The 22772-nt window shown below is 38.5% G+C and overlaps 1 protein-coding gene across 1 annotated transcript in view; it reads left to right on the forward strand.

The window, feature by feature from the left end:
• The window catches only part of CLINT1 (clathrin interactor 1), a 46259-nt gene that overhangs the window by 21367 nt on the left and 2120 nt on the right, over nt 1-22772 (forward strand). Inside the window, exons 2-11 of the mRNA XM_027885575.1 lie at nt 2622-2726; nt 3369-3465; nt 4931-5039; nt 5918-6082; nt 9168-9342; nt 13807-14047; nt 14515-14590; nt 18831-18908; nt 21570-21865; nt 22258-22462. Coding sequence (XP_027741376.1) covers nt 2622-2726; nt 3369-3465; nt 4931-5039; nt 5918-6082; nt 9168-9342; nt 13807-14047; nt 14515-14590; nt 18831-18908; nt 21570-21865; nt 22258-22462 — 1547 coding nt within the window. The remainder of the gene's footprint in view (nt 1-2621; nt 2727-3368; nt 3466-4930; nt 5040-5917; nt 6083-9167; nt 9343-13806; nt 14048-14514; nt 14591-18830; nt 18909-21569; nt 21866-22257; nt 22463-22772) is intronic.

Genomic DNA, 22772 nt, shown 5'->3' on the forward strand with positions numbered 1-22772 from the left:
TCTGTTTGTTTGCAGAGCGGACCGTGTCCATGCAGTCTAGCACGATTCCCTGGAAGCTGCCCAGGATAAACTAATCAGAGAGCCCCCCCTGGTGTCGGGAAGTATCCTCGGATATTAAATTTATATCAATCACAGGAAGTCTTGGCAATCAAGCTAGTCACTTTTTCCTTTCACATCTGGACGTAAATTATTTTTTGTTGCAAAGGTCACAGGAATCATGGGTAGGGCATGGAATGAGGGCCATAGAAAACATGGGAAAGGAAGAATAAAACTGTATTTCCACCTTTTTAGAAATGGTTATTTTTAAGTGACCTGGAATGATGCCAAACCATACAACAGTGGTGGATTTTTTTTTTTTTCCTTGAAGTTTACATTTGTTGCTGAATTAAATGCAGCTTAAAGATGCGTTGGTTTGGGACGTTTTGTGCCGTTAGATCTCAGCTTGGCGTTTATAAAAGAGCTTTCTCCTAGTTGCTGAGAACAATAACTCTTCTGCAGGAGGAGTTTAGAAACAGAGCATGTTCCTGTGCTTAGGGAGGCTTAACTGCACCTTCTTTCTTTTGGCATTATTTAATTTCCCTTGTTTTCCTTCCGTTTCCCCCTTCCAACCCCGCTGCTGCTTTAGCCATGTGGTCTGAGCTCTTCCACAGCTAATTCTGCCATTTACTTTCTTACAGCAGATTTGCATCTTTTCATGCATTTTCCACTCGTAAAGTCTTTGCTCTAAGAAATTAAGGAAATGCTTCGTTTTGTGCTTCCCCCTCCCAATCCTCCGTCAAGTCTCTCGAACAAACGCTTGAGGAGGGGTTATAAAAACAAGCAGAACCTTTCCATTCAGCTCCCTGCCTTTCCTTGCTTTGGACAAGGGAACCAGTGTGCTGGAAGCTGCAAATCCTGGAGCCTGTAGCTTTGGGGTTGTGTTTTTTTTCCATGCATAAGGGAAATAAAGATGTTATTAGTTCACGATTTTACATCTGGTGAAGAAAATATCAGAAACAGAAGCTTGAGGTGTGTTGAGCATAAATGGATTTGTAAAACCTTAATTGCTGGTGTTCCAAACTGCTGCTATGTTCCTACATGCTTTTTTTTAGTATAGATAGGCTCTGTTAGATTGCTGATTATTTATTCAGTCATGTAGCTTATGATCTCTTTAGACACAAAGTTGAATGAAATCATACATCAGGATCTGACAGCAGGAATTCTCATGCTGAGAATCCAGGATAAGTCCAGGAATTTTATTCTGTTTTAACAATTACCTTCTGTGTCCCCTTTCAGACTTAAGGGGATCTCATTCTTGTTTCTGCTGTTTATAACTCCCAGTTCCAGGATCTTTGCTATCCTTATGCCAAATAAAATTGAACAGAAATTACTTGAATGCTGCTTTGTGCCAACTTCTCCATGTACAGAGGGATGACTATTGAGCATCTTGATGTTTGTTGTTTTTTCTTCTTTCAGGTATTTCAGATTCAGAAGAGGTTTTTAAGCAGCGCCTTCTCCACATTGCATTATAAATCATTAGAACTTTTCTACAGTTTAATTCATTTGACTTCATGGGCTGGTTTGTGTTGAAAGTCATCACTTTACAGGGATGTTTTTAGCTTCAGAAACTAGTTGTGTGATGAACCTTTACTTGCAAACTTCTGCCATGATAGGTGTAAACATGTTATTTCAAATACATTCCAAGTATGTAGGGACAGCAGAGGCCATCAGGTCTGCTTTCAGTGGTGATTTCATTCCTGTTGTGGACTCTTGCTCCAGAACCAGAGGGCTGGTTTTCAAACATTCTCTATATGAATGAGGCTTTGGGCCTGTTCACTCACTTAAAATATAAGGAAAATTACTATTTTATCAAATATAGCTGGATGCTTTTAGGGGCACAAAGGAGGTTGCTGATCTTATAGGTTACCCCTTTGAGAAATTATTAACAAAAAAAAAAAAAACCAAAACCCCCTGTTTACTATTTTAATGTAAACAGCATGGAAAAATTGCTTCCTTTTTTCCAAGTGAGACTTTTCTGTGACCTGTTGTAGAGACAACCTGAGCTCCTTACAGTATTTGCATCACTGTAATTGAGTGTTCTGCAGCTTTTCTTTTGCTTCTAGTGAACCTCCTCTCCTTTACTTCAGTCTTCCATGTGATTTTATTATTTGTTAGTTTTTCACCAGCACCTGTTTGGTACTGATGTTCTTGAGTTTCCCTTGTAACACTCATTCAAAAAAAGCCCAAACTACTCCTGATTGAGTTATAAAGCATCTTGCAAATAACTCTGCACCGTTGCAAACCATATCTAGTTGCAGAAGCTTTGACTCTAGTGGTTTGGTTTGGATTTTAATTTGACCAAAAGCCATTTTTACTGGACTAAATCCAGCCGTAATGTAATCCCTAGTTTCTCATCTGTATTCTTGAAGACTAATAGAATAGTAAAACCTTCCTAAAGATAACTTAAATGTGTGGTATGGTGTCCTCAGGGTAACTTGTGCACTAAAGCTGTTTTCTCTCCCGCTCTGTAGAGGTATCTCATTAAGTGAGATACGCACCAGTGTCATTATTAAGTTTTCATGTGTTTCTCAGTTTTGATGCTAATCTTCATGTGTGTGAATTTTTTTTTTTTTCCTTTGCAGCACCAATGTGGTTATGAATTATTCAGAAATAGAGTCTAAGGTTCGAGAAGCAACCAATGATGATCCATGGGGACCTTCAGGGCAACTCATGGGAGAGATTGCCAAGTAAGTGATAATTTGACTCAGTGATGAAGAAAAGAAAGGTGCATTTTTATATAAGAGTGTGAAATTTGCTGCTAAATCAACTCTGCTGTATGCAGGCTGATAATGATGAAAAATTGCTGTAAATCAAGTCTTAGTTTTTTAATGCATAATCTTAGAATGTATTGAAAACTGTCAAAAAATGAAGCTTAACTATTTTTTAAATTCCTGATTTTCCTTTTATGTAGCCTCAGAATTATTTTAATATATCTGACTTTTTTGGAGTGTTTATTTTCAAAGTGCTTTTCTGTGACTTTTCCAAACAGAGCAAAACATGTCAAATTCTTCCTTGAGCTTTTTTGTCTGTTAAAATTAATTTGACTAGTCGCAGTGGTTATGAGGGTATTCTATTCAACGTTATTTTCGTTACAAATTAGTGAAGGTTATTGTGCTGCCTCAGATTTTTAGAATTTCTATTTTTTTCTTTTGTAGTCCTGGAATGTAAATAAAGTAAAACCGGGGATAGCTCTTTTTTTTTCCCCCCTTGTAATGTCACCCGATGTGCCTGGGCTTAGATCACGCTGCCATCTACTGCCAGCCCCGAGCGTGAACAAGCGGTTGTGGCAAACCACGGAGAACATTTACTCCTTTTGTTTGGTTCTTTAGGGCTACGTTTATGTATGAGCAGTTCCCAGAACTCATGAACATGCTTTGGACTCGAATGCTGAAAGATAATAAAAAGAACTGGAGGAGGGTTTATAAGGTGTGTATGTCTGAGATTTCATCTTGGTGCTCGTACCGTGTGGTGCCTTGTTTAGATGCTCCGACAGCACTTATTCCACCAGTAACCTGTAATTTCTTTCTTAACTGTTTTGTAATTCTGTTAGTGAAGTCAAAGGTGTCTTTCAAATACTGTATGTGAAAAAAAACCCACAAAATTTCTGGTTTTAGAAGAGTGTTTAAGATCCTACTTAATGAACATAACAGAGCAGTTACGTTTTGCTGATATTCAAGTGTTGGAGTCGCATTCGCAGTTTGAATCTACCCAGAGGAGTTGTTATAGAGCTCTGTGAGAAGGAAGTAAGTTACTGTGCTACCAGGAAAACATTTTAGAAGGAACTCAAGGCTATCTGCAATAAAATGCAAACTAATCTTAATTTTCTGGCAATTCGTAATTCTTTAAAAATTGTAGTTTAACTTTGAGTGGACCGAATTTCCTTGCAGATCTTATAACACTTTTCCAAAACACAATTAGGACATAAAAGAACAAGAGTCATTTGCATTTTTCTTGTCTTTGGTGAATTAACATGGTACAGAAGGTTTTTGCCTGAGATTGTATCATGCTGAACTTGAAGTGGTGTTCAGTGTTCACTGAATTATGCAAATATAACCTCATTTTTTAGATTTGATGTAACAGACTAGCTTATATTCTGTTTTTCTTGATGCCAGGATTGTAGCAAGACATACTTAATTCTAAATCATGGTTTTTGCTTTTCACAGGTGCTTGATGTTTTGTAGTCATAGTAGTTGTTTTCCCTGAAGTACAATAGAAATTAATATTTAATGCTATCACATGTAGCTACTTAATGTTATAAAGACTTCTTGCAATTTCTTATCAGGTTTGGATTGGATGAAATATAATGATAGTTTTAACTGATAAAGGCACTACTTCAGATAAGGTACATTATTTTTTTTGTAGATAGAAATCCTCAACATAAAGAATTGAAATGAAGGTATTATTTAAACTTCATTTGTTTTGTTACTTACTTAAAATTGTCCTGAAATGCAGTTCTGTGTAACCATGGAATCCTGCAGAAGGCTTCTTAAATTCCTGTAGGATTTACTTTTCAGTGAAAACCTTTGGAAAATGGTGATCAAAAGAGGCAAAAGAAAATGCTTTGTTTTGCAGGGTTAACTTTTTCTCTTAAATTGTTACTTCTTTGTCTTGCAATAAGCAGTAGCTGATAAAGGTAACAACTTGTGATTTAGTAGTAACAAGTTAGAGTTTCACAAATACAGTTTTGATAGTCTGAAGAGCAAAAGGTTCATGTGAGGAAAACATGTTTTTTTCTTTGTGAACCATATAATGAGCATTTATTTTAAAAGGGAAAGTCTTATTCCTTACTAATTTGGGGAGGGGGGTAGGTTTGGGTTTCTATTGCCTATTTAAAAAAAAAAAAGATAGAGCTTTTGTTCATGCAATCATAAGGTGCTTTGTATTTTTATAGTCTTTGCTGCTCCTAGCTTACCTCATAAGGAATGGATCAGAGCGTGTTGTTACAAGTGCCAGAGAACACATTTATGATTTGCGATCCCTGGAAAATTACCACTTTGTAGGTGAGCAATAGAAAAATCTTATAAGCAAATTAAAACAGTAGTTGGAGTTGTCAGTCACCTGAACCAGCTTAGAAGCTTCCCCAGTCTAATTAAAATGTGACTGTTGCCAGTTGTGTGAAGAGTGCAGAATCCAAGACGTGGGGCCCTAGAGTATTAATTAGTGAAGACAAGAACTTGCAGAAAAGACTGGCTAATAACAACAGAACCAACACAACATGAGTGTTCGGGTTTATATTAAAATATGCACTAGAGACTGGTCCCCTGTGGTGTCCGTAAAGGAATAGCTTTAATCATATGGGAAGAAAAGGTTAGAGCTCCAAAACACACACATCTGTTTGAAGCTGGTTTTTTTTTTTCCTCCCACCAAATAATATTTACAGTGCAAAGGCAGCAAGGCCAGTGTGTGTTTTGAATGTGAAAAAAGGCTGGAAAGGAGCACATTTAGCTTATACTACTTCCCAACTGAAAGCAGTTTTTCACAAAACCAGTTTTACAATGAGACAGTTCTTGCAATGAAACTTGCCCAAAACTGTGCTAAAAAGATAGAGGGGGAAGGGGGATGTTTTGAGGGGTTAAAAATTGTTCCAGTGGATAATTTAAGTTCTGTCTCAGTCTCTATTAGTCTGTCCAGTGTTTCAGCAGCAGTTAGATGTTTCTAAGTACTCCATTCAGTGAAAACTCATTTATCTAAGGATGAAAATTGGCGTTAAAGTGCTTGGTCCCTTTTAAACAGATGCAGTGGACCTCAGTAACCATAAAATCTTTGATTGCTCTGTTCATAATTCAAATTTTCTTATTTTGATGTTCAGTATTGCTGCCTCTTATTTAATTTTTTCTTTTTCCCCATCTGTCATCTCTATCCTGCATTATCTGTACAGATGAGAATGGCAAAGACCAGGGGATAAATATCCGCCAGAAGGTAAAAGAAATGGTTGAATTTGCTCAAGATGATGATCGGCTTCGGGAAGAGAGGAAGAAAGCGAAGAAGAACAAAGACAAATACATCGGGGTTTCCGCAGAGAACGTCGTGGGGTTCAGATACAGTGAGTACTGGGCTCCCTTGGCCAAGGGTTGGCAACCCCCACTTGGCTTAGATCACCTGAGTAACTAAAGGAATTTCTAATGTACTCCTGTTTATGCTTTATATTTCTTTAATTGTCAGTGTTACTGTTATAAAGGAAATCTTGAATATTTCCCCCCATACAAATTTAAATTAGTTACTTTGAAAAGCGTAAGTTAGTCTTTTCTGGTCATAACTAATTAGAAATTTACACAAATAGCATTAATGCATTGGCTTAATTCCAACTTAGCTGTCTTGTTTTTATCCATAGGCACAGTCTCCTTGTGAAATGAATGCTGCTGTAGCAGAAGTAGATAAAGAAATGCCCTTGTAAGTTAGGGTTTCTTAGTCAATCTTTTTGTTAGAGAAATGAAAGTGATGATGCTTTGCACCCACCATGGCACAAGACTTGCTTTGCCTCCTTCTGCCAACCTCCTTTAGCACCACTAGTTAATTTGTGTTTGGGCTTTCTGGGTAGTGATCCTGTTTGGGTGGCACAGCATAGGCAGATAGATGCCACTAAACATTTTGGTTTTCCAAGTAATACTTGAAAAACATCTGTGGATTTTCTGGGGTCTGTCAGATCTGACTTTAAATACAGGCACTAAGTACCTTGCTTTCTCCTTGCTCCCTAGTCCCTGTCACAGTTTGTAGCAGGGATCTGAGCTTGAACTGGCTTTTACATCTGATATATCCCAGCATATCATCCATGATCCAGCTGTCAGTCAGTGTTTTTCTTGGCCTAAGTAAATCCTTGACTGCTTTTATTAAGGGATGAGTACCAAATTCCCAATGGCACAAGGCTCTGGGTTGCTGGAATCGGGGAGTTCTTTGAGAAGGGTTTGGTGTAAGAGCTGAGCAGTAACTGTGCAGGACTTAAAACTTCACCTGTCCCTCTCTGGTGCTGTCTGTGTAGTTTTTTTACTTTTCTTCACTGGGAGACTTGAGCTTAGATTTACTCCCTTCTGTTTTTGACAGGTTATTTCTCTGTTCTCCTTTTTTGTCATTTGAAGAGTGGTTGAAAATCTTTATCTCCATAGCAGGATATATCTTATTTTATTATATTCCTTTAGGCTTTTGCTACCTGCTTGGAATTCCAGTGATTCTCTTTTTAGGAAATACTTATGAGTCACTGTATTTGTGCTTTAAGTACATGTCCCTCTGTTCTCTCCCTGAGCTTATCTTTTGACTTGCTCTGTGAAGAGTCGTGATCTATCCTTATATGCTGGGTAGAAGCCTTTCTCCATATGCTCCTTAGTTATCACTCAGGCTTTTTAATTTGAAGGACTAGTTTCCTTGTTTTGCATTTAATTTTTATATTATTTTTAATTACTCCATTTATTGAGTAAAGTGAAAAATGAAAAAAAAAAAAGCCCAAAAGAATCTTTTTAGCAGCAGAAAACAGACCTTTTCCCAGGTGAGATTACTAATCAAAAAGATTCTAGTTATTTAAACATAAATGCTTGTATATTCACATTTTTCCTTAGTTCATTTTGTCCTGAAGATACTGAGCTCTGAGTTGGTTTCGTTTTTAATTTTAAAATTCCTACTGCATAAGGAAACCCTTCTAAAGGAATCTGCATTAAAGTGCTTGAGAGCCTAGCATAAACTGAAATAAGGCCATTTTATTCTCCTGCAAAATTTAACAGCAGTACGTTTCTTAGCAGTGTCTCCTTTTGCAGTGATAAAGATCTCACTGAGTATCACATGGATTTGTAATAGATTCTCTACTGAAAAAGTTTGATCTGAACAACTATCATTGAAAACTTTCACTTTCTGTCTTTACTAAGAAAATACATCCTCTGTGATATGAAATTATCAGACAGGTGTAACTTAAATTTTGCACTTTGTAGTGCTGGAATCCATAATCTTCTATTTATTAAAAATGGCTTAATTGAATACATCTTGAACGTCAGCTGAGCTGCAATGTCATTTCTGTGTAACTTGAAGGAATGATTTTTTTCACAGTTCTTCCATTCTGCTACTCAATTTCACTCTCCTTAAGAAAATAATTTGAAAAATGTGAAACGCTAGTGAAAAATGTACAAGAAGTGTCTTGTTTCTTGCGTGTGATGGCCTGGAATGTGAAATGTTTGTCTAAAAAATGTCGTCTAGAAACTGAGCTGTTTTCTTTGCTTTATACACCTGTATTTTGGGCAGAAGGTCTGAGAAGATCACGACACAAGTTCAAGTGTGCTGTGCTTCTCATGGTTAAGTCTTTGTTAAAATGTTGGGGTCTTTTCCTTTTGAATTAAACTCAGGTTGGCTGTGTGTGTATAACTAACCCACACTTAAGTGTTTCAACCTTGTACTTATGTGCAATTTTCAAGTAAAAATGGCAGCTGTTTGGAATCTAAGATACCAGTATGGAGGTCTTGAATACTTGATTAGAAAAAGAGTTTTTGATTTCTTGATAATAGTGTTCAGCAAAGATATTCAGGGTGTACTCAGTGGCTGGTGAAAAGGTGAATTGCTTTACTGCCTCCTTTTTATTTTCCTTTCCCATCTCTTTAAAAGGTTCCTTTAACTGCTAAGTGTAGAAAAGCAAACAGAAGGTTACCATGCATTGAACATGTCTTTGAATATTTTGTTACTGTGCTTTTCTGTATTCCTGAATGTCAGTGTATGAAAAACCCCCGTGATACACCTCTGAGCACACACCTTGGTCAGGAGTGGAATATTCTGCATTAAGTGACTGTTCCATAACTGGAACATCCCCTTTCTGATCAGCTGCTTATGCAGCTGGGGTTGATGGTGCTGCTTGTGCTTCTCCAGCCGAGTCCAACAGGATCCTGATGTGCTGTGCATTAGGATTGTGTCATTCTCATAAACAAAAGTCTTTGAATCTGCATTTCTGCCACTTAATGATTGGCATTCCATGCTGTGCCTTGCTGTAATAGTGTTGATTCAGCACGGTGGGAGCTTTCAGATTGCTTTGAAAACTTGTAAGGCTTTATGTATGTGGGGCAAGGGGGCTTGAGAGGGATTCGTAAAAGACCACAGGCATTTTTTTTTCTTGTGTAATATTAATCTTGTATATATTGTTTCTTATCTTTCGTCTTACACAGGTGAACGATACGATCCTGAGCCCAAGTCCAAGTGGGATGAAGAATGGGATAAAAAGCCAGCTTTCCCATTCAGTGACAAGTTAGGTGAGCTGACTGACAAAATTGGCAGCACAATCGATGATACCATCAGCAAGTTCCGAAGGAAAGATAGAGAAGACTCTCCAGAGAGGTGCAGGTACTAACTGGAGTTATTTTAACACAAATTTATCTTTGAAATCACTATTATAGAGCTGTTTGACGTGGCTGAATATTCCTTACAATACTCAGCCATTCCTTTTGTCCATATGGAAGTACATTTGGGTTCAGTACCAGTTTCCTGGGCTTCTTGTGCAGGTCTTCCTGGCCTAAGGGAATAGTGTAGCTCTGGCAGTACTTAACTGCACTTGGCTGCTTTCCATTATTGCCCCAGCTTAGAAAGCTGCTGGCAAAGCAGGGAATTTGGCTGAAATTTCATAAGCTTCTCCTTGTCTCAGCAATTCCGTGGTCTTGTGCCACTGTACCAAATGCTGCCACTTAATGCTACACTTGCTCTGAATGCTGAAGTGCCAAGGAAGAGGAAAATTGCTTAGACTAAATTTGGCACAGGTCTGCCTCCCTGAGCTGATCCCAGAAAGAGCAACCTGCAGGTGACTTCCTAAAAAAAAATCAATTTCAGTTGAACCTTTTCAAGAAAATTCTTGCATTTTACATCTGGTCATTAAATCTTTTCAGTAAGGAAGAAAACCTACCTTACTTTGCCTCCAGAAAGAACTTTTACATACATCACACTTCAACAGGTGCATTGAATTTAATTATCTGGAGATCAAGTTCGTACTTAACAGAATCTGAAATTGCTGTAGAGAAAGTGCTCAAGTATATTGAAATAATTCCCTTTTGGGAAACAACTTAAAATTCAAATTTACACTGAGATTTGATTAATATTTTTTACAGGAATATCTTCAGATACAGTCACACACATAAATACATATGGACATATGTGAATATAAAAATACACATGCACACGTGCCTGTGTTGCAAAAATAAAGCAGTTTTGCACAGAAATGAGAAATAATGGTAATGGTAGCATTTCTGGGGGAAAAGCTGGCATGGTCTTCTTGCTGGGGCATTAATAAATCATAAAACTGGTATTCTTTGCACACATCAGGGTTTCCTCTTAGAACTTACTATCAATGGACTACAAAGAGAAGGGATCAGAAGGAAAGTAAACAATTTCAAATGTAACAATGGTGTATTGCTGTGTGCTTTTCTGTTCTTACCTTTCAAAAGCAACTTGTCCCATGATGTCTGCAAAGCTCACATTTTTTTAATCTTATTTCCTTTGCTTTATTTCTGAATGACTGCTGGTCTCTTACACTGGATAAATTCTTGTACTTTTCAGTGGTCTAAGCAGGCCTTTCTGAAGTCCAGTCTTTATCAAAAGCAGCTTATTTTGATGACTGCTTCCCTGTACATCTCTACCCCAAGTAACACTGATCTTTTTCCCTGGCTAATATTACATTTTTCATTTTTGTTTTGCTCTCGTAACCCTTGTCCCTTCTGTTTTATTTTTCTTCTATTTTTTAGTATATGTCACTTGGGGAATTTGTCTTGAAATTTATAAAAGGACTCAAAATAGAAGGAGATTTTTTTGGGCCATACATAAGCAAAAACAGTTAGGTGATTGCACGTTATCCTGTCCTAAGAAGGAATCCAGGTTACAGCAATATGGTTGCTTCAGCTCCCATCCTGGAATTTCCTTTTGGCTCCTCTTGGCGTGGTGATTAGATACCATGGAAGGTGTTTTATCAGAGTGTTCAGATGAAGGGGCTTCTTTCCACAGAAGCCATCAAAGGATCCAAGAAGATTGAACTCAGGGTTATAGACTGTCTGTATTTATACTTAAGGATATTGTTAATAGAAGCCTTAGTGGGTGTTGTATTAGCAAAATACTGTATTTAAATATTGAAACTGAAGGAAACATGAAATTTTAATTATCATGTAACTTCAGCTCAGAATAACAACATACTTTTGTAAATGCCTCACAAAATCAGTGGCATTTCTGTGTTTTCACACTTGAGCAATTTTTAAAAAAAAAATTTACTGGCTTATTCATAGCCTGCTGCTATATAATAACAATTAAGTTGCCATTTCACTTGGAAAAGTGACTAAATGGTGATACTCACTCAGCTGGCAAATGTGCTGTTATATTCTATTGTTTCTATCTTAGTAACTTTATAAACATTATTACTTGAGTACCGTAAAGCCAATAAAGGCCTTGAAGCACAAAGAATGGGACTTGGGCATCTTTACTGTGGTTAATGGAATTTGGAAGACGTCCTTATGTACCAGAAGAACTTGGCCAAACTTCTGGATTTCTGACTTTACTTGCAAAGCCAGTAGTTTGTATGGATGGGGTGAAAAAAATACTTAAAGTAATGAAAAACTTCAACAAGGAGCTAAGAACTGTGGTACAGGCTGTTGAGTGTACAGTAGATTTCAGTGGAACTATCTACACAGCGAGCTCTGGAGAACCTAAGTCTGCTTAAGTCTCAGTAAACTATTTTTGTTGCCTTCAAAGTATGCTCAAAAGAAACTCCACACCACAAAAAACTTCTAGCAAGGAAAACTATGGTGCCCATACTTTGATTCCTAGAAGTTGTAACCATGTACTTTCTTTGCAGAAGTGTTTTTAATTATTTGATACACTGCTAGCTAGAATTTTTGTTTTTAAGTTAATTCTGTAATTCTCAGATGAAGCACTGCAGTTTTACTGAGCACAGTAAACACACTTAAAGTGAACATTAATCTGTAATTATTTTTTTTTTTGGTTAATGTGACCATAAAAAAAAAAAAAAAAAAAGTGGGTCTTCTGAGAGAGTTTGGAAGCAGCAGAGGTTGTCATAGAAAATTGAGTCTTTTAATATTTATTCTCCTTTCTGGAATATGTGCTTGATTTCTTTTCTCAGAAGCTCTTAGTTCTTTATTTTACCTTAGATCACCAGAGACTCACTTTTTCATCCTTGCCTTAGTGAGATTGATCTAGGGCAGTTCTGTATCAATCAGACTTCAACTGTCAATCATTTCCTCAACCCACGGAATGTGTGTGTGGACTTGGTGGACTCTGTAGCGAGGACAAGAAACATATTGCAGCAGGTTTTAAGAGACTAAACCTTCCTTCATGTTGTCCTACCTTGGAGGCTTTAAACACACATCTGAAAGGCAGCATCATCCACGCTCCTCCGAGGCTTTTCGGATGGATGTGCCATGTGCACCATCTAATGTGCAGATCTGTCTTCTCTGGGGGCCTGCGTTAAAACCTTGATGTTGCAAGTGGAAACGTGGTGAGTGGTCCCCTCTGTGCTTGTGCACACAGGTGGGTACCTGCACAACTCCACAGCTGGGACAGTGGGACTGCAGTCACACGTCAGGGTTGAAGTGCCTTGGAAGAATAAGGTTATGGTGGTGCCATTTGAGCTCCCTTGTCTGTGTAAGGGGTGCTCCTGCCAATCCCAGGAGTTGCCGATTGGCCAGCAGCTGTGATGTTTGTATTCTTAAAAGTAAAAAAATTGAAAAAGGGAGGGAGCATTTGTGTTCAGTGATGTTGCTGAACTGAGGTATCCCCAGTGGTGAGCAGATAACATGCATAGAGGAAATGACACAGGCAACATGTTCCAAAAAAGCCCACCATTGTTAGCAGAGAACAAAGACTCCCCTCTAGAGTATATTGCAGTTACTGTCACATTCCCACTGACGAAGGGACAGCCTTTCTTAAATCTTGCAGTTTTAGTATTCTAATGCATTATTAAAATATAAAACCCTTCCACTTTCAATTCTGTTGCTAAGGGAATTACTATTCCAAATGTTTCGATGTATTCAAGCTTTCTTTATAGCAGTTCTCCCTGCTGTGTACAAATCTTGATTGTAACAGGCTGTTGGCTGGGGCCAGTTGGTTTGTTTGTGAAAGACTTCAAATATAAAAGTGGAAAATGTAACAGATTAAACAAATAGCATGCAGTGGCATCTAAAGTTTTTGCCTAAAAGGATGACATTATTGTTCTTTTACATTTTAAGAATAACTGTGTGTGCTCTGATAGAAAATGAATTGTATCGTTGCATTGCATAATTCTGTAAATGTTCTTTTCCCACAAACATTTTAAAGAATATAAAAGCCTGTTTCTCTGGAAAAGGAAATGAACGGAAACACCAATGGGGCTGTTGAAACCTGAAAGATAGTGCCTCTATTTGGTTCATTGCTTTCTGTTTCTTGGTGTAAGTACTGAACAGACATGCCAACTTAACTTTTTGTTGCTGAAGTGTTACATAATGTGTGGAGGAGTTCCTGTCAGAAGGTAATTCCATGTACTGGGTTTAAACACTGATTTCCTATTATCCTCTGCCGTGGACTTGCAGTTCATGTTTAACAAAATAACCTGTTTTTCTTTGTCATATCTGTACAGCAGGTGCAGTGCTGTGTGATGTGATGGGTTATGTAAGGGGGAAACATTTCCTTTCTCAAATGTAGGAAGAAGCAGTATTTTTATTACAAACTGTCGCTACAAAAAACTGCAGTAACCAAAACTCTTGTGGCTTAAGCCAAATGTTCACTCAAGGAACCAAGAAGTTCATCATGAGTGCTGTGCTATCACTTTTGTTTTTCTAGTGACAGTGATGAGGAAAAATCAAGAAGAGGCAAATCTCCCAAAGCTGAATTTAAAGATGAAGAGGAGACTGTGACAACGAAACACATTCATATTGCACAAGCTACAGAAATTACAACCATCAGACAGAAACGCTCAGCAAATCCTTCAAAAACCATTGACTTGGGAGCAGCAGCACATTATACAGGAGATAAAGCAAGCCCAGAACAGAATGCTGCTCATCCTGCACAGCCTACAACAAAGGTGAGACAGCAGGAGGGCACAGTAAAACATGGTTTTGGAAACTGCTTTCTTCTGACTTCAGACGATTTCTAGTTTGGGGAATTATTTTATCAAAAATGTTTAGTTGTGGTTTTCAGTCTGTGGAACAGTTTAATCTGTGTGATTGATTTAAGATGTAGAATACTTTAGGTGTAGCCATTACTGTGCTTCATTCTTCAGAAAAGTGAAGAGAAACTCTTGACCTGAAGTGTGAAGGATTCACTGAACCTGCACACTTATTGAAAAGTCACCAAATTCTTCAGTTACAATAAAAAAAACCCCAAACCTGAGTCATGAGTTTTTCCAGTATTTGATTTTACATTTAGCCACGTGTTCCACTGATTGTTGGCTTCAAAGACAAATCTGTCATCTCTTCAAAGAAAAAGAAAACTTCTCAGTGTCATTTGATTGATGACATCATGAGATCTGTTGTGTAAATTCTTCTTCAGGCCGCTGTACCCTCTGGCAGCAAGTCATGTAATGACCTGGTTGACCTGTTTGATGGAACCAGCCAGCCAGCCACAGGTAGGCACCTTTTGGTTTTATTTCAGTAATGCATGTTTGGAACCAATTCTGTGGATGACCTCAGTTGTTGCTGTATAGAGAAAGTAGTAGATAAATGGACAAATGAATAATCAAACCCAGTTTAGAACTGCCTAGAACCTCTTGTAGCAAGGTACTGCATGTGCTATTGCATGGGACTAATAAATGTTAGCAGCACAAAGATAAACTGCCAGATCAGTCTGTCAGAAACTGTGTATGTAATGCAGTTATTTATAATTAACTCTAAAAGCAAGTGCAATTCACTCACATTCAGGCATTTCTCATAGTGCAGAAGCTTTCAGCTCAAGTATATGGCAAACTTGTTTCTTTATCTTTTCTCTTGGCACTTAGTTCATCCAAACCCTAATATCAAAAAGAATTTACTACCTAAAAGTAAAATTACGATTTTTAAAACACATCCCTTTGCTCTGTGCATATGTATGTTGACCTTCATATGGACTTAGCCTTAAGCTCTCAAAATGCAGTTTCTTTTCAGGGGTGTGTTAAATTTTAGTGCATTGCATACAGGATTGGTAGAGGCGTTCAGGGCGTTGGTGGTTTGCTTTTCAGAACCTAAGACTTTAAATTTAAGGGCCTGTTATTGTGCTTACCAGTTCTTTGTAGTAAGGGCTTTGGTTGTGACATGGAATAGAAAAAGGGCTTTGTGCACTTGTGGTCTGCTGGCTCAGCTGGGAGAGGCTTAACTGTGGGCAGAATATTTTTGTTTAAAGATCACTTTGAGTAACAAATAAAATATGAGCATGTGCCTTTTCATAGGTAGGAATCTTTCACAGAACTTCACCCCTTTACAAATAAGCAGTGTCTCGTAATAGATGGGTTCATGTTGGCATTGTTTGTAGAAGTGTATATTTGTGTCTTAGACTGACCTGAGTGTCTCCTGTCCCCTTGTTTTAAGGGCAAGGTAAAATCACAGAGGCTGTACCAAAAAATGGCAGTCCAGAGGGGCTGGAGGCCATGTGTGTGGCCATGTGGCTGCTTTCAGGTGTTTGTAAAGACTGCTCTTACTCACTTCTAGCTGAAGTTACACCAATTCTGGGGTTATTGTAGGGGGAACCCTTGATTTTATATTGTAATACATGAACACAGTACAGTGACCACTCAGAGACACCTTCCTTTCATCACTATCCTACCAAAATGCTACATCTGTAAGTATTCAATGCACTATAAAATATATCAGAACTCTACTGGAGGGGAGGGAAATTGTCATGGTTATTTAGTATCAGACATCTGTCCTATTCCTTATTTTGAGTAGATCTTAAAAACTTTGTTCACGTTTATTTTTGGGAAAGGAGAGAAAGGTTGCTTGTCTGTTCTGAAATGTCCTAATTCCTAATGGCTAAGAAAAAAAATTCATTTCCTGTGCCTTGTTTTTGTGCACAAATGCTTAAATTTAAGGAGCAACTTACTTTGTGCTGTTTCCTACTTTATTCATGTACAAAGGTGTTCATTGTACATTGGAGTTACCACAGTCCTGTGAAATTTTAAGACCCTGGAGCAGAACCACTACCACAAAATCAATTCTGAAACAACTTCAATCCAGTTCTTAAGGCAGAAGGGATTGGAGCCTTTTTTTATTTATGTACATGTGTGTATGTTTTTACTTTTATAAAAATAAAACCACATTGAGAATAGATGTTTCCACTTCAAAGTGAACCTGCCCATATTTCAAACAGAGCTATGGCAGCTTCCATATTACAGTGTATTTAAATCTTTCATCAGTTTGGCTCTTTGCTGTAGTAAGCCTTTTTTTCTTTACCTTTTTTCTTCTTTTCCAAAGCAGCATTTAGAAATGGTGCTGAGAAGAGGCATATTACCAGCTGGTCCTGCTAAATAACCTCTGCTGACCTGAGCAGGCAGATGGAAAGGGTTCATTTGTAGTGACAGATCTCGCATGGGAATCTTTGAGGCCAGCTCACGTTGAGAAGATTAGCTCTGTCCTTCACATGCAGGTCACTTGTTATGACCACTGCTCCTTGCAGCACAGGGTGTGGGAACATTCCCAGTGTCAGGCAAGACACAGGGAAAGGGTCAAATGTAGCCTTTGATCTGTCCTGTGAAGGAACTGGCAGGAAAGTGATGTGAATTCAGGGAACTCAGGATTTGCTTATCTGTGTGTTTTCAGGTGCAGAGATGTGGAAAACGTTGGTTGTGCTCAGTGTTACACATTAGTGAAGCAACACAATTTGTACGTAAGGGGGTTGGTTTGTTACCGTAAAGGAGAAGGCAAAGAATCCGTGGTTAGACCTGCTGGAAATAACTTTGGTGTTACTGGAACTGAGGTTCTTTAAGCTTAGCTTGTGATACCTTTCTTTAGAGAGTTACTGCATCCAGCTTAATCTCTGTCATCTGGAAACTCGATTTCATTTGAAAACAGGCAATGGAGGTAGAAGAAAAGTTGACTTGATGGAAAATGTTAAGGGGTTATTTTGGGTTTGAACCTTATTCTGTTTTTAAAATTAAATTAATCCCTAGACACTTAGTCAGGCAGCCCAAGGATAATGGGTATAGCATGAGAGCATGAATTTTTTAAATTTTTTTTCAGCATATGGTCAGGAGTATGTCATCTGTGTTGCTCACTTGGCATATAAACTCTCAAACCACTAACCTGTTGTGAACTCTGGAAGCACATAGGTGATGAAAAAAATTATTTGAAAATGTTCATTGCAGTAGGCAGAGTAAGCAGGATCAGAACAGGGTTTTTTAGCTTAATATTTTACCAGCCCATTTTCATTCTCAGGCTTCAGACTAAAACCTGTATATAAACATAGGTAAGGTGCTTATTAGATCACTTCAGAATCTGTTGAAGAAATTCCTTAACTTTGTGTGAAATCTTCTCCCTCTTGAAAGGTAGTTAAAGGGTTTCAGTAATGCTGTATTTGTGAAAATTCAGAGAGACCATCCTTGCATTCCCTGCTCATATTTTATATCCGATCCTACACTCTCAGCAAGAAGACATTTCCCCTTGGAAGAACAATCTCCTTCCTGACAACGTCTACAGTAGAATAACATTATAAAGAAATACAAGTACACGTGTATTAGGAAGTGAATGGTTCCTTTTATTACTGCTGGCCATTTATTAAAAAGGAGATGGTTCTAGTTTAATTAACCCAGTTGAGAGCAGCAGATGGGGCAGAATGTCTTGCAGCGATAAGACAATTCTGAAATGGCACCAGATGTTGGAAGCTGTCCCTGGTGGTGTTTGAGTGCAGCACAGATGTTCCAGTCCCACCTGGCTGGTTCCTAAGCACTGCAGGCTAAGCAGCTGTGATGTAACCTATATAATGTAGGCATAACACTAAAAGCAAAATAATTGAACTGCTGCAGCTTCTTCTAAGGGTGGGACTGCTCGGAGGTGAAATCTTGGAGGACAAACAAATAAGGTCAACTTCTTGGCTTCCTCAGGTCAGGAATCCCTGCTTAAAAGCAATACCAACAATAACTGAGGGGCTTTTTTTTTAAAAACTTTTTTCAGTTTATTTTTAAAAAGCAGTTTTACACTCTGGTGTTTAAATCTTCTGATTTTATACCTTTGCTGTATCTTTTAAGTGAAAAATTGTTACTCTGCTGTATTCAGAAGTTAATAATTTATATGCTGTATACAAATGTCTAGTTGGAAGACTTAATGTTCTTCTTGTAGAAAGGGAGCAAACTTATAAAAAAATGAACACAAATTCAAGCTCTGTCCTTGAAATCCCAATTCAAGAACATTGCAGAATCATTCATGCTTTAAGTAACACAAAAACTAAATATAAGGTGACATGTAATTTTTCATAAGGAGCATAATAAGTTAACTTTTTTACAATAGAAATGTTTGGCTTTTTTATATAATGCTCTCAAAGTTTTAATTTTACAAACTGCCAAACTAGTAGCATCGCTCCCTAGTTAAAAGCTTGTTAATCTTTTTAATATCTCTACATTTATTTTTAGAGGTGACAAAGACTTGCATATTATAGTTCTTCCCTAGGAAAACAAAATGCAGGATCTGCGAGGTAGTTGGAAATAATCCAGTTTATTGTTGCTCAGGGTTGTATAAATACAGTATAAGGATGAACAGGAAAACAGAGCTGACTTAGGGAGCAGAATCAATAAATCCATCGTGTCAAGTACAGAACAGCTTTTCTTCATAAATCCCACATGTAGTTGTTGCAGTGAATCTTTTGCACAGTCCTGTAACAGCTTTTTGGCTTCCTTCTGTTTCTAGGTGGATCAACTGACCCGTTTGGAGGATTTGCTGATTTTAGTTCACCTGCTGCTTCAGCAAGTTTCCCACCATCTCAAGGTAGGATTAATTTACGGATTGATTTAAGGGTCAGGAGAGGGGAAGAGATGCCATGTGGCATAACTGAAAGTCACCTCCCTTTGCCTGGTAAACTGTGTGTGTCACTGGACCACAAGTGCTGCAGGAGTAAGGAAAGCACCCACTGCCTGGCACAGCTTGTGTCTCCAGTGTCCACAGGGCTGGGTCAGTGCATGTGCAGTCACTTTGCATGCAAACATACAAGCTGTTACATAGACATGACCACCATCTGAAAAAGGTTTCCCTTAAAATTGGACTGGAAAAAAATAAAATATGCTGGGGAGCCACCTAAAGCAATCAACTTCCCTTTTGTGGAATCTTTCTGGGAGCCTGCAGTGCCACTCAGACAGAAGAGGGCTGCAGACAAAAGGGGAGTGGAGAGAGCTGGCTGGCTGTCTTCTGTGAAGTTAATTGGGGCAGGAGTGTTTGTGACTGGGGGTTCTCAGCCAGTGTAGGATTAAGTACAAAATGAGAAACTAATAACAAAGAGGTTGATCAGCAAATCTACCTGTAGGCCAGCTTTTAGTCAGTGTGTTTATATCTCTTCCTTTATTTTGCTGTGTTAGGAAAGCTGTGCTGGGCGTAGATTAGTTAACACACCTTTAATTTGCTTGGGAGGAAAGAACTGCTCTAATTTTTTTACAGACTTGCCTAGTCAAACCCAAGTTGTTTTGCAAACACAAAGCCGCCTACTATGCAAATAACTCCTGTGTTAATACAGTCTAAATTGATACAATCCTTTATCTGCATTAACATGATTAATCTATTCCAATCACCATTATGCAGGGGACAAGGAGTCCTGTGAAATGATTAATCATTCCTGAACAGCGTAAGCCCCTCTAGAAATCTTTTCCTTCTTGATTAATCATCTTTGAAGTCCTACTGAAGGGGCAAAACCTTCTCCCTTTTACCCCCACTTCCATTATTGGTGCTCAGTGCACAGGTCTGAACATAGAAGGAGCACACTCAGCATTTACTTATCTATCAAGAATATTTAAAGTAGGTTTTAATTTTTAATATGTAATACTAATTGAAACATTCTAATATAGGCCCCTCTTTGTGAGGAAGATCAAAGCAAATGTTCCAGTAAGGCCCTAAGCTAATGAATATTAGCCCACTTCATGCACTGAAGTTGTTGGCAATACTCGGATTTTGTGAACAAATTTACTCTCCTACTGTTCTTTAAATTGTAATGTGTTGGTAAAGATGGAGATGACTAAAGGTTCAAGGTGTGTGTTGATAAATATTTACATGAGGTGTGACAGACTGCTGCAGTGAGTGGGTGGAATACTGGTGTAGAAAATGGCTATGGGTGGCCCTTATGGAACCAGCCATTGGATAGAGCTGGAAATGGGAACTGGCACTAGATTAATCTACCCCAGCTCTGTGTGTTTGAGTCTTCATTCACTGAGCTAAAGAAATTCAACAGATGATTTAAATGTTCATTGGCACTTAAAGTTCATTGCTTATGGCAACGATGTTGCTTGTGACTGCTGAAGTATCAAAAGTGTATCACTGAGGTAATCAAAAAACTGACCTGGCCAGTGTGGCATGAGAGCCGATTAAATGCTGTTGCTTTGTATTCAACATCTCCTGGAGATGTTGTTTTTAAGCTTTTCTTCCCCCATCGCTCCTGTGAAGCAACACTTTTCTTGTTAATACAGAAACATATGTTTTTAAGGGAGGTAACATCTCCTCCTGTTTGACGCAAAGGTTATGACATGCTCTCAGTTCACTGGTTTGTGTCTCAACATCTGTGATGCTGAAATAGGTGCTCTTGCAGGTGTCTGTAAGCAGCTCATACTGTTGGATCTGTCCTCACAGTGGGAGACAGAGAGAGCTCTCAGTTTTGTGGTTTTATTTAAATACTGGTCTTCAAAAACCTCGTATATTGAAGTGAAACAATGTTTTAGTGATGAACTAAGAATTCAGCAAAGATGCTGCTGAGAGAAATGCTAGATCTGAGGTTGAAATTCTCCTTCAAGCCAAGGCATGTAGTTCAGAAATCAAATTCAGAAAACCCAAAATGTGTTTTACATGAGCACTTCATGGGATGGGAAGTGCTTATTCCTTATCTCAAATAAGCATTCCCTGACAACCTGCTTTCAAAGTTCTGTTTTTTATTCCCCTCAGCATAGTTTTATACAAAGAGCTTACTAGTTGTATACAACCAAATTTTATTGTCTTTATTTTATTTGCTTTATCAAGTGGCTTGTTCCTGACAGCTGCTCTCTCAGCAAATACCAGAATGCTGAGATAAAAAGTTGATAAATGTTATCAAAGTTCTAGGTGTTGACTGTAGCCTCCAGTGTACCCCTGAGTTATCTTCCAGTTGTACTTCAGCTGAAGAAAACCTGTCCCTGCTTGTCTTGCATCCACAGGTGACATGTTATCAAACATCCTTCTACTTTGTGTATGGGTGTTTCATATTTCCTTTCCTACCTTGTTAAAATTGTTGGAATATTCATGAGAGGGAATGATGTCCAGATGGAGGTTCTACCTGCAGATGTTAATCTGGACGGACACAGATCAGCTCTCATTTGTTTCAGTTCATGGAATATGGCATTTGCTCAGTGCCTTTCTCTAAGTCTTCTGCCTTTCCTCTCTCTCTTCCTTCCTCCCACACTGTTGCCTTTCCTTCAGGTACAGCAACAACTGGAAATGGAGACTTTGGTGACTGGAGTGCCTTCAACCAAGCTTCTCCTTGTCCCAGTGCTTCGCCTGGAGAGCTCTTCAGCACCACTGCACAGCAGCCAGCTCTAGAGCTGTTCAGTAGCCCACAGCCAGCTTTGGGCCAGCCTCCAGCTGCTTCAAATTCTGCAGATCTTTTTGATTTGATGGGTCCCTCTCAGACAACCATGACCTCCACCCAAAACTTGAATTTCACCATGATGAATGCCAGTGCTGTGGGTGTCAGTTTACCCATCTCCAGGTCACAGGTATGCTGCTCTTGGTGCTGTTTGCTAACGACCTACCTGGATTAATCTTTTGCCTTCTCCTTGGTCACAGAATTGAAACTTCTCTCTTCTGGAATGCATTAGACCTGGTCATTCAGATGTGTGATCAGCGTGTTGTAAGAAAGTTTTGTCCAAAAATGTTTAAATAGCCTACTAAAAAGAAAAGTCCTTTTATAAGCCAGTGTTCTCAGAGATGCTGTTCGTTGAAGTTGAGGTTGATATTTTAAAGCCACTCTCCACAGCATGTTACAGGTTTCCAGCCTGTTTTGGGGTTTCTTTATTGTCTTCTGTGGAAAAATGAACAATTCTTGTTTAGTCGAGTTTCCTCCTGGTAAATTCTTTCAAGTGAATCCCAAAAAACTTTTCTTTTTTAGCCTCTGCTAACCATGAACACGATGATGTCGAAGTCTAACTCTCCTTATAATGCGAGGACAGAGATGGTCCAGAAAAATGCAAGCAAAACTCTACCCTCAACTTGGTCAGATCCCAGTGTAAATATCAGTTTGGACAATTTAGTACCTGGGATGCAGCCTTCAAAACCCCAACAGCCATCACTTAATACCATGATGCAGCAACAGAGTAAGTGATCATTGCAGTGTTTTGTGTGCACGCTGAGCCCTGTCTGTGTTCAGTAGCCTGGCCCTGAGATCCAAGTGTTCTATCCTGCTGTTTTCCTACCTTTAGTCACACTGTTTCCTGAAACTACTGCAGTGTTGACAGAAGTGATGTTTTTTGACGTGGAGATTGCAGTGCCAGGAGGCTGTATCTGTGCAGGTTCTACTGCAGAGCTTGAACCATTGCTGTATCTTGATTTCAGGCTTCCTAATCCTTAGAACTCCTCTAGAATATGCAGAGCAGCATGTATTATAAAAAATATTTAAAATTTTTA

Source organism: Empidonax traillii, unplaced genomic scaffold (assembly GCF_003031625.1).
Source record: "Empidonax traillii isolate 1590-97213 ecotype Southwest subspecies unplaced genomic scaffold, ASM303162v1 scaffold168:size1726349, whole genome shotgun sequence".
NCBI classification, from domain to species: Eukaryota; Metazoa; Chordata; class Aves; order Passeriformes; family Tyrannidae; genus Empidonax; species Empidonax traillii.